This window comes from Engraulis encrasicolus, chromosome 3 (genome assembly GCF_034702125.1).
Source record: "Engraulis encrasicolus isolate BLACKSEA-1 chromosome 3, IST_EnEncr_1.0, whole genome shotgun sequence".
Taxonomy (NCBI): domain Eukaryota; kingdom Metazoa; phylum Chordata; class Actinopteri; order Clupeiformes; family Engraulidae; genus Engraulis; species Engraulis encrasicolus.
The window spans coordinates 22,901,908-22,914,204 of NC_085859.1; the positions used below are offsets into that span (position 1 = coordinate 22,901,908).

The 12,297-nt window shown below is 43.2% G+C and overlaps 1 protein-coding gene across 3 annotated transcripts in view; it reads left to right on the forward strand.

Moving 5' to 3' along the window:
• rhobtb4 (Rho related BTB domain containing 4) overlaps positions 1-6,332 on the forward strand; it is a 107,808-nt gene extending 101,476 nt beyond the window's left edge. For all 3 annotated transcript variants that reach the window (XM_063195023.1, XM_063195022.1, XM_063195024.1), the window contains exons 10-12: positions 3,842-3,930; positions 4,647-4,752; positions 6,099-6,332. In XM_063195023.1, coding sequence (XP_063051093.1) covers positions 3,842-3,930; positions 4,647-4,752; positions 6,099-6,280 — 377 coding nt within the window. In that variant the 3' untranslated portion in view covers positions 6,281-6,332. The remainder of the gene's footprint in view (positions 1-3,841; positions 3,931-4,646; positions 4,753-6,098) is intronic.
• Positions 6,333-12,297: the final 5,965 nt, after the last annotated feature.

The following is a 12,297-nucleotide window of genomic DNA, read 5'->3' on the forward strand; positions in this document are numbered from 1 at the left end:
GCTGGACACGACGCTCTCTATGGTTCCTCTGTAGAATGTTGTCATGATGGAGGGTGTAGCACTTGCCTTCTTTAGTTTGCGCAAGAAGTAGAGACGCTGATGGGCCTTCTTCGCCAGTGATGTAGTGTTGGTGGTCCAAGAGAGGTCGTTGCTGATGTGCACTCCAAGGAACTTGGTGCTGCTCACTCTCTCCACAGCATCACCGTCGATGGTCAGTGGTGGCAGTTGTTTTTGGACCCTCTGAAAGTTGACAACAATCTCCTTGGTCTTGTTGACATTCAGCAGGAGGTTGTTGTCTTTGCACCATCTGGCCAGCAGGTCTACTTCTTCTCTGTAGTGAGTCTCATCGCCCTTAGTGATGAGGCCCACCAGTGTTGTATCATCCGCAAACTTCACTAGATGGTTTGTGCTGTGGGTCGTTGTGCAGTCATGTGTCAGCAGCGTGAACAGCAGGGGGCTGAGAACACAACCTTGCGGAGCCCCCGTGCTCAGGGTCAGGGTGCTTGAGGTGTTATTCCCTACCCGTACTGCTTGTGGTCTCTGCATCAGGAAGTCCAGCAGCCAGTTGCAGAGGGAGGTGCTGAAACCTAGTTTGTCCAGTTTTCTGATGAGTTGTTGTGGTATTATGGTATTGAATGCTGAACTGAAGTCAATGAACAGCATTCTCACATATGAGTCTTTATTGTCCAAGTGGGTGAGGGCTGGATGGAGGGCAGAGCAAATTGCATCCTCTGTGGATCGCTTGGCTCGGTATGCGAACTGGTAGGGGTCCAGGGTGGGGGGTAGGGTGGCTTTGATGTGTGACAGGACTAGCCGTTCGAAGCACTTCATGATCATGGGCGTCAGTGCGGTAGTCATTGAAGCATGATGGTGATGATTTCTTCGGCACGGGTATGATGGTAGCAGCTTTGAAAAGTGATGGGATGACTGCTTGCTCCAGAGAGATGTTGAAGATGTCTGTGAAGACATCCTTCAGCTCTTCTGCACAATCCTCCAACACTCGGCCAGGTATGTTGTCTGGGCCAGCTGCTTTGCGTGGGTTGATGGTGGCCAGTGTCCTCTTCACACTGGCAGAGGACAGGTACAGGGGTTGATCATGGGGGGAGGGGGAGTTTTCTGTGGATGAGTGTCATTTTGTGCTTCAAAACGGGCAAAGAAACTGTTCAGGTCGTTTAGCAGAGAGGTGTTGTTGTCACAGCTTTGTGGTGCAGGCTTATAGTCCGTGATGGCCTGTATGCCCTGCCACAGGCTCTGTGCATCTCTGCTGTCTTTGAAGTGTGTTGTTATTTTGTCCGAGTATTCCTTTTTTGCTTTCCTGATGCCCTGGGACAGGTTTGCCCTTGCTGCTTTTAGGCCAGCTACATCTCCTGCCCTGAAGGCTTTGTTTCTGGCCCTCAGCAGTCGGTGAACGTCTCCTGTGAACCATGGCTTCTGGTTGGCCCTGGTGGTGATGTGTTTTATTTCTGTAACATCATCGATGCATTTTGTGATGTAGGAGGTCACTGTGTCTGTGTACTCCTCAATGTCAATGTGGTTGCTGTGGGTGGCAGCTGTTTTGAAAATATCCCAGTCTGTGGTTTCGAAGCAGTCTTGTAGTCGTGAGACGGCCCCCTCTGGCCATTTTCTCACCTCCTTCAGAACTGGTTTGGTGAGTTTTGCCCTTTGTCTGTAAGCTGGCAGTAGCAGGATCGTTAGGTGGTCTGATTGTCCGATGTGGGGGATGGGCTTTGCCTTGTATGCTCCTTTTTGTGGGGTATAAACAAAGTCCAGGGTGTTTTGTCCTCTTGTTGGGAAGTTAACATGTTGGTGAAATTTTGGAAGTACTGTTTTGAGATTTCCGTGGTTAAAATCTCCCAAGACCACTGTGAAGGCATCTGGGTGTGCATCTTGTTGTTCACTGATGCCCCGATGCAGCTCGTTCAGTGCCTCGCTTCTGACGCTGTTGTTGTTGCTGGGAGCGAGATACACTGCGACCAGTAGAATGGCGGATATTTCTCTTGGTAAATAGAAGGGTCTGCACTTGATGATCATGCATTCCACTAGTGGAGAGCAGTGCCTCTGTACCACCGTAGCATTTTTGCACCAAGCATCATGTGTGTAAACACATATTCCTCCCCCTCGTTTTTTCTCTGCAAGGGCTCTATCCGCTCGGTGGCACGTAAGTTGCTCCAGTTGTAAAGCCGAGTCGGGTATGCCTTCATTCAGCCATGATTCCGTGAACACAGTCACACAGCAGTTTCTCACGGTTTTGTTCGCTGATCTTAGTATTGGCAGTTTTGCATGCAGCTGTTAGTGTTGGGTAACAGTTGGTAGGCACACTGCCCTTGTGCTCCAAATACATTGTTGTGTTTGATTAAAACATATAATAATGTGTATGCCTGATGAAGATCAAATACATGTGCGTATTAACACATGTATATACAGTAGCCTACGAAAAGTTAATATTCTTGGTGCACACGCACATCATGCTCACCACCAATTTCTTACTGCTTTGTCTGCCAGCATTGTTTATCACCTACAAAAGTTGACAATTTGTTGCAATTTGTTCTACATACTATTGAAAGGTGCATTGTGTAGGATTGGGAGCAGAGTAGGTATTGAAACTACTGTATGCTGCTCATTGAAACGGTGCTGCTGCCTATTGACAAATTTGGTCTTCTCATGAGTATTTACTAAATAATAAACTAATGTTTACTAGTATCACCAAAGTACAACAAGTTTTGCAGCTAAAATATCACACCATGGAGAAGATCCCCCTTCATGCATCATGCATCATCATCATGCATGCAAATGTAATTTTTCCAGTCGTAATGAATACTTAGAATTTATTGGTGGTGGTAAGTATTTGTAGAATAAGTAACATTTGTCAATGGGCAACATGAATTCTGGAAATAAACTACAAAAAATATTACACCGTGCTCCTTTAACATGTTTTTGTTGGGACTGTACAGTAACTGGTTCACTAGAAGTTGGTTCAAACATTAACAAGTCCAGACTAACTTAATGTGAGGTTCAAGTCACATCAATCAAAGGGGGCACTTCAGTTTTTGAGACAATGAAGACCATGCCACATACTCAACCACCAACTGAATCAACTGTTAATTATCAACAAAGATCATCAAAGAAGGACAAGTTGTGTGTTAAATGGTCCGTGTAAAGTACACAAACAGAGGACATCACAAGGTGCACAGGATGTCTATTTTATGACGTGAGGAACAATAACTAACTTTCCATCTCACTAGTACACATTTTAGTTTCATTAATTGAACCATTTAAAAGTAGAAATTTGAAAATTGTGCATACAATTGTTTGAAATTGAGACACTATATTATATAAAGAATTGAAATCAGTACACAAGTGGCAGTGAACATTTTATCTTCATCTAGGCACAACCATGTCATAATAATGATGGTGTTACGTACCGGTATATGCCATCTCTTTTTACATTGATCCAAACTAACATCAGGTCTTTTACTACGTATATACTGTGTCTGCCTCAATGCATAAGGAAAGCAAATAGTGAGTTGACCTTCTGTGATGTGGTAGTTCCAGTGCCCAGTGTTGTGGTGATGACGTGTGTGCATGTCCATCTTCTTGTAGGAGCAGGAAAGGATCTGCACACTGCTTGCAAAAGACTTAATTTATTAGGAGCAACGTTTCGATCATAGATCTTCTTCAGGCCTGATGATCGAAACGTTGCTCCTAATAAATTAAGTCTTTTGCAAACTTTCCCGCTCCTACATGTGACAGTTTTTTGATTTGGCACCTGCTGATGCTGTTTTGCTGGATGTGCGCACTTTCCACTACATACTGTCCATCTTCTTCCCCTCCCCCCCCACAGAGCAACATGCGGTGGATGACCTCCTCCAGGTGGCTGTGAAGGGCGTTGACATTGACGGACAGGTGCTCGCCTACCTGGAGATGGCTCAGGTGAGACAGAGGACACATACTGGGTATGGTAGATTATGAATGGGGGCTCTACAGCGCCCCCAGGGGGCGTTGAGAAGGATCTAGCTGAGAGGGGGTGGTGCTTAGTTGCCATTGGGGAACATAAATCTACAGTATTTTTTTCAATCGTATTTCCCCTATCTTAACTGCCTGTTTGTCCAATGTTTTTCTTACTATTTGAATTTCCGACACGTTTTGAGTCTCAAGTCCTTAATTCCGGGTGGAAGTTGTTAAATGGATGCAGACAAGCAAGCTGAACAGAATTAAAAACACCATGACCTTTGCTCACCACTTTTGTACCTCTTTATCTATCATTAGTAATTAGCTTTTAACTGTCATTAATGAAAAGGGCACTGTGTGTGTGTGTGTGTGTGTGTGTGTGTGTGTGTGTGTGTGTGTGTGTGTGTGTGTGTGTGTGTGTGTGTGTGTGTGTGTGTGTGTGTGTCTATTTTTACCATACTCTCCAGAGTCCTGGTGTGTTTCTCTTTTATCTGTCAGAGGAGGGAGTTTTTGTCTTTTTTTTAACAAACTGACTTCTCTGTATGTGTGTGCCTCTCCCTGTGTCTGTATGTCTGTCTCTCACCTTCCTTCCCTCTCTCTCTCTCTCTCTCTCTCTCTCTCTCTCTCTCTCTCTCTCTCTCTCTCTCTGCGCGTGCATGCGTGTGTGTGTGTGTGTGTGTGTGTGTGTGTCTTTGCAGTTCCACAACGCTAAGCAACTGTCGGCATGGTGCCTGCATCACATCTGCACCAACTACAACAGCGTGTGCCGCAAGTTCCCCAAAGACATGAAGAACATGTCACCAGGTAGGGACGGGACTGGACGGGATGTTTGAAAGGGGTGGGGCCTGATGTCTCTTCCCCGGGTGTCTGTCCCCCAGGCGTGCTTTTAAAGGTGCACCGTGTAATATTTTTAGCAGTTTATTTCTAGAATTCATGCTGCCCATTCAAAAATGTTAACTTTTTCATGAATACTAACCACTATCATCAATTTCTAAGTGTTTATTATGACTGGGAAAATGGCATTTTTCATACATGAAAAGAGGGATCTTCTCCATGGTCTGCCATTTTGAATTTCTAGAAATAGGCATTTTTTGCTTCAAAACGTACTGTTCTTTGGCTGTAGACAGCACAGTTTCAATGAGCAGCATAGTTGCAATTCCTACTCTGACCATGATCTTACACAGTGCACCTTTAAGTTTAATCCTTTACTAGATATAAACACGCACATGGCATTTTGGTGTTCACAACATCATCTGACTCTGAAGAAGATCTCAGGAACTAACACCATTTGTGCACCTAATTTCATGGTTAAACTTTCAGCTGCAGGGTGCACCAGCTCTCTCCTCATTAACATTAAATGTGCAATACATTTGATCCCACTGTGATGCACCTGCAAGCTGACGGGCGATGTGTCGAGTCCCCGCTTACCTGTGTCTCTGTGCCTGTGTTCATCTCTGTGCACTCTCTGCCTCTCCCATCCACCCTCTTATTCTCTCCGTCTGTCCCTTTCCCTCCTCACCCCCTACTCTTCCTCATCCCTCCTTCCCTGTCTCTCATTTTCTCTCCCTCTCCCTCCCCATGACTCCATCCCTCCCTTTTCCTCCACTAACTGTCTCTACCAACAATTATGCAAATATTCTGGTTTATTAGTCAAAGAACTTGCCATGCCTCGTTTCTCTTCCTGTCTTTCTTTTGTGCCCCCTCACTGGCTATGTTTTTACATCCATGTACAGAGGCCTTTGGCTGCTAGGCCGCCTGTCCCCGCCCCCCCCCTCCCACCTTACTTGTACACATATACAATACTCTGCATACACACGTGCCTACAAATAATGTAAAGCAACATTATTATTATGATAATGATTATTATGATTATTATATTAATATTGTTAGTGTTGTTGCTGTTGTTGTTGTTGTTGTTGTTATTGTTAATAATAATAATAATAATAATACCTTCGTTTTATATAGCGCCTTTCAAAACACCCAAGGACGCTTCACAGAGTGTTGTGTTGGAAAGTGTGAGTGCGTGTGCGCGTCATTGTGAGTGTGTTGTCATCATCATTGTCAGTTGTCATATATTCATATATTGTGATGTAATTGTCATTAATATTACCATTATTATTCCCTTCCTCTTACTCTCCGTCCCTCCGCAGACAACCAGAGGCACTTTGAGAAGCAGCGCTGGCCACCGGTGTGGTTCCTGAAGGAGGAGGATCGCTACAAGCGCTCGCAGAAGGAGCGCGAGCGGGAGGAGGAGCTCCTCAGGAAGCAGAACACCAAGAGAGGCTGGTGCTTCTGGAAACATCCGTCGCCGTCCACCTCTCACATCTCCTGAGGCAGTAAGGTCCGGACCCACCCTCAACCTAATCAGCATCTACTGAAGAAGACAAACAACACCCCTCCCCCCATTCATCACTCACATCTCTTGAGGCTGAAGAACCCACCCTCAACCTCTCAACATCTCTTGAAGAAGACAAAGTACCCATCCTCTCACATCTCCTGAAGTACCCATCCTCTCACATCTCCTGAAGTACCCATCCTCTCACATCTCCTGAAGTACCCATCCTCTCACATCTCCTGAAGAACCTATCCTTTATCAACCTCTCTCATCTCCAGAAGAAGAATTCATATACCTGTCTCACACTGCCGCCTCTGTGTTTTCCCTGTCTCTTTAGCGTCTATAACCTCTCCTGAAGAAGAATCCACTCTTATCCCCTTGTCAGCCTCTCACATCTCCCCATCTCTTGATAGCGACACTCGTTTGTCCTCACTCTCTTCATTATCTTCAACCTCACACACCTCTCATCTCTCTCTCTCTCTGTCTCTCTCCTGCTTTCACCTTCCTTACTCTTACTCTTACTCTTTCACACACTTTTCCCCTTCATCCATGTGTCTTCATACTCCTCCTTGGTGGTGATGATTAACCAAATTAGGCAACCCGACCCGCTCAACAGCCTACTGAGGGGAGGGGTGTGTAGTGTACTGTATGCATCTGCCAGCCGATCAGAAGCTGGTGAAGTCAGCTACAAAAAAAACCCAACCCACACAACTCCTACTGGTGTATCTCTGCTGCCGGTACAGTAGGAGTCGCATATTTTCCCCACTCCCATTCGACTTTCCATGAAACTTCCAGGAGACTTCCAAGGTTTTTTTTTTTGTCCAGCTGAGCCTTGCAAGGAGCAGTCATGTTGCGGTCACAAAAAAAAAACCAAGTGGCCCCTACAGAGTGGGCAATGCCAGCTGGCCAGTTGGATACCTAACCCCGTTGTTATCGTCTATGCAGCTCCTCATGGTCCATGGGGTCACTCAGTGTTTCTAGTTCGGCCTTGGGAAAGAATATGACCACTACGCTTAGGGGGCTCTACCGGGCCATCAACCCAAACCCACAGCGCAGAGAGGCATCGTCCCCCATGTGTGAGTGACTGTCAGCTGGCTACCTGACCTATGGGAGTTATGCTACGCAGTTCTTCTTGCTCTGTCGGGCAGGCGAGTGTTCCTAGTTTGGCCTAAGGACTGTGCCTGCGCGGGGTGGTGGCTTGCATAGGGACATCATTCCTTCATCCAGCAACAACAGTAGCACCAATGCCTCTTCAGTCAGCAAATGAGACCTAGAGTGAAACTTCTAGTGTGTGTGTGTGTGTGTGTGTGTGTGTGTGTGTGTGTGTGTGTGTGTGTGTGTGTGTGTGTGTGTGTGTGTGTGTGTGTATGTGTGTGTGTGCAAACAGGAGAGGCTGGCGACTTAAACCTAAATCCCTTAAGAGTCATATTGATGGCTACCATGATCAATCAGACATGCTAAGAAAATGGAGTAATAACAGCCCTCTCTCTCCTAAGCCCAACACCCAACACCACACTGGTCTCACACCTGACCCTGAAATAGTCTCTTCCCAAAATCCCTTCAAATTATCTCAGAGATGTGTTATACTTGAGATTCTAATCACCAGGAAAAGAAAGGAAAATTAATTCAGATAACAGAAAAAAACAAAAGAAGAGAAATAGTCAATCGATCCATGACGCCCTCACCCAGGTGGCCTGACGCACCAAAGACCAAAAAAAAAATGGAAGCTTGTTGTCGTCATCATAGATGTCGAAATCTTCATTAACGGGATGCAGCATGCTTTACCAAACGCCACTGACACCATGGGCTACTTCCTACCTTAGCAGCACTACTGGAGAAGAGGGCTATACTCACATCATACCACTGCCGGCAAAGTATTACTCCGTGCTTCTCACTTTTTTTCTCCCTCCCCCCCCTTTTTTATCTTCAGAGTTTTTTTGTGTGTTTTGTCCTCTCCTTGTCATGAGCTGATCATGGACGGCCTCTGCTGGATCGCCCATTAGTGACTGACGACCCACAATCCTTAGCGCTATCACCTCTGTTACACTGTGAATTTTTGTTTGTTTTGTTTGTTTGTTTGTTTGTTTGCTTGTTTTACTTTTTTTGATTTGCCATTGTTATTAATTATTTGTTCGTTTAAGGAACAGTGAGAAGAACTGAAACACAGGCTCTACCACTACCTGTGTGTGACTATCTCCTGTCTTGTTGGACAGGATTTGTATAAGATATAAAAGTATCTTATTTTTTTGTCATTGATGAAAAACATGTATTGACCTTTTGTTTTCTATCAGCAATTTAAAAAGGGGACACAATCCCATTCGTTTCTCATTTGCCCCCTGTTTTCCGTCACCTTTTTCCTTAATATTTGTTTTTGTGTTGTTGTTGTTGTTTTTGTCAGATAAAGGGAGAGGGCACATTAACAATTGTAATGGCTGGATCCAAAATGTGCCTCTTCATCTCTCTCTCCATTCTTCCATTCCTTTTTTCACGCTGTCGTCTTCTTGACATAAAATACCCCGACGTCAAAACAAAACAAAAACTCCTACCTGTATTAGCTAGTGTTGCTAGTTCTCCTGTGTAATGAAATAATCAACTTCTTGTTACACCTGAATTACCTGAATTGCTGGAAACAAGTCACAAGTCATTTGTGAAATCATCACAGCAACGTGTAACTTGGATTCAGAACCTATAAACTAATATTACGCATTGTAAATGCAAATGAATCAGTACTGTTTATAATAATAGTGATACTACGTTGAAAAGGTTTGATTACAAAGATCTGCTGGTTTAGGGGTTTGGATGATGGATAGGTTGATGGCAGGGACAAATGGATACCCCGTGGGTTGTAGGTTCTAAGCCCAGGTTGCTCACTTCTGGTCTAGAGGATGCAGTCTAGGGGATAGAGTTGCAGTACATTTAGGTTGGATCAGCCCTGCACATGTCTTGTGTTGAAATATTGAGTCCAGGTCATATTTAGCGATTTCTTGGGTCATGTGTCTTCAGCAAACTGAGCCACAGTCTTCCTATCCTATGTATTATTGCAACATTGCTCAAAAGGGAGCACATTACTATGGACAAAAACATGTAATACAATATAACACCTACTCACTCAATTGCTTCTTCTCAGACATACTGACAAGAACATGATTTCAACAAATAAAATCGGGGACGCCCCATAGTAGAACATTATACAACACTTGAGGCAATGGAATTTCAATGACTTATTCCAGGCATTTTAGGCCTATATATTTTGCTAAATCTCAGAGTGCCTTTGCTTTTTCTCTTCTTTTGGAATGTAGCAGATGAGCACCTGAGTAACATTATCTTTTGTGTCTTCGCTGTACTTTTAGGCCTTGGAATTTATTTGGCAATTTCTTACATTTTCTATGTGCAAGTTTTGTATCCTATATGCAGATGGTGTTTGATTCTTCCACGTGCTGCATCCCAGACGTTGATTTAGGGTTAAATAATTGTGGCCTCAGTGTGGTGTGACCGAATTGAAAATAATCTAAATATGCACTTTTTGATTAAACAAATCTCTCGTGTTTTGTAATTTTAAGCATTCCTCCACCTACGAACTGGAGATGATAGTGATTGGTTGTGGTTCTCCGTGTGAGGTTGTATAAATAACCAAATAGACTCTTGCTGAGCCCGTACATTATATAGTGCCATTTGGAGTCTCTTCCTGGATTGGAGAAGGTTTTTATTAGTGTTGCTAGAAAGGGGATGAGACAAATAGATAGAGTGTATGAGGGATATATATATATATATATATATATATATATATATATATATATATATATATATGTGTGTGTGTGTGTGTGTGTGTGTGTGTGTGTGTGTGTGTGTGTGTGTGTGTGTGTGTTAGTGTTCTCATTTGGTTTTGATGTGAATGCTTTTCTTGGTAGCTCGCTGATGATGTGTTTCCATTTCCCAATTTTCTAGAGGCTTTGACCCAAAGGTATATCTTGTACCATATATTATACTTGGGATCTCGTTAATTTGAATCTCCGAATTTTATGAAATCCCATGAGTGGTGCTGAGTTCAACCAGGGCTTTGGGATACAACTGGGGAATGTGAAACCTGGTGTGTGGGGGGACGTTATCATAAATAACTGTAGCTTTAAACATCTCAGCCTTTTCAAGTCTCTCAGCTGTAAACAAATGGCAACGCAAACTCTTCCCATGGCTACTTAGGTCTTGTCTGTCTATAAGTAGTACTGATGGAATCAAACACACAGAAGCCCTTCAGCCAGAATTTGAGTGTGGCTACATGCATACTAGTGCAACACCACCATTTTGCATCATGAATCAGAACTCCCATAACAGTGGCCCATTGCCTGCAAAAACATTTAAAAACAGTGCCTCTAAGAAGTAGTAACTAAAGGGCTCTTCTATTGTCATACAAAATGTATGCTAGAGGCTACAGGAGTTCCTGCTTCCATTTTGTAATCCATGAGAGAAGGACAAGATGATGAGCGATCACTTAGGTCCTGTAAGTTCTCCTCTTGTTAGTAGGTGGAGAGACAGGCCTCGTCTTAATGCCTTTGAGTCATGGTGTCGAAGGAATAAAGTCGCTTCGGAAACCTGAGCCTTTGGCCATGTCCAAAATGTTCACTCACTCACTGCACAGTGTACTAGATTGGGTGCAAGATAGCTTTTTTTGTTTTCAACATAATGAACTATGTAGCAAATGAGTGAGCATTTTATATTGAGCCTTTCGTTTTCTTCTGAGTGAACCAAATTGACTGCCTGAAAGTGTGTAGGATGATATACCGCAAGTATTGTGCATGGTAGATATTCATGATTGATTTTCAAAGAGTAGGTAAAATTAATAGTAGCCTAGCATGTAGAGTGGTAGCAGCACTAGCATTAGCATCTTAGCATGTCGCTACAGACTGGCTCTGTAGCTAAAGCTAGTTCCAAGTAGCCTACAGATTGATTGGGTGTTTTTGGAGCAGGACATGGCTAACCTGAACATGGTAGCTAGCACTGCTTTGACCCTCCCCTATGGCCTTGCCTTGAACATGCTCTCTGTTTTCTTCTTGGGTATGTGATTGCAATTGCACTTTGTACTGTCCTCTGCGGCACCTTTTGCCTGTTTTATTTTATTTCCTCTTTATGTTATTTTTTTGTGCGTGAAATGATTGTTTTTAAAACGAGCCTTTTTTATATATATAAAAGAAGAGGTCTTTTTTATATTAACACACCCTTCATGTAGAAGAGGTGCATTTAGTATTTTATGCTAAATTTGACAAAGAAAAAATATATAAATAATTTTTTGTGTGTTTCAAGTTTTAACCAGACATCTTGTAGAACCCACTTAAGTATTTCCTGACTCCCGATATAGGAAATGTATGAATATTTACCTGTTATGGCATCTCATGATCTCGTCCTCATGTCATGGGAGTAAAGTAGTACACTGACATAAAGAAGGGGGACTTAAATTATGTGCACAGCACATTGACATTTAGTATTAATATGGTGGCAATATTAACTGCCCAACCCATGATGTACTACTGTAGGTCGAGAGAAAGTAGATGCCGAATTTGTTGACAAATACATTCTGACCCTATATTTCGTTAGAAAGAGATACTGACTTAATCTGTGGTACATCATTTTAAGTGAAAACATTAAAAAAATGGAACATTTAAAAAAAACACAATATGTGTATTTAAAAGACTGACACTTTGTCCAAGCCTCTGCAAGAGTATGGGGTAAAGTGGTGAATCTTTGTAATCAGTGCATGAGGACTATTTGAATGTGCATGGAGGGGCCTACCTATTGGGGTGTGCATTGCATGCTGTGAATTGATGCAGATGGAACAGCACTGGTGAGGGATGATGGTGTGTTTTTTTCCTGTGTTAAACAGACGCTGCATAGTGTTTTTTTGAGCATCTTTTAATTGATCCCTTTGGCTTAAGGCAGACATTGTATAGTCACTTAGTAGACATTATTTGACTTTGTCATATTCACCTTTACATTGGTGCTTTAAGTTTTAATTCCTTCTGCAT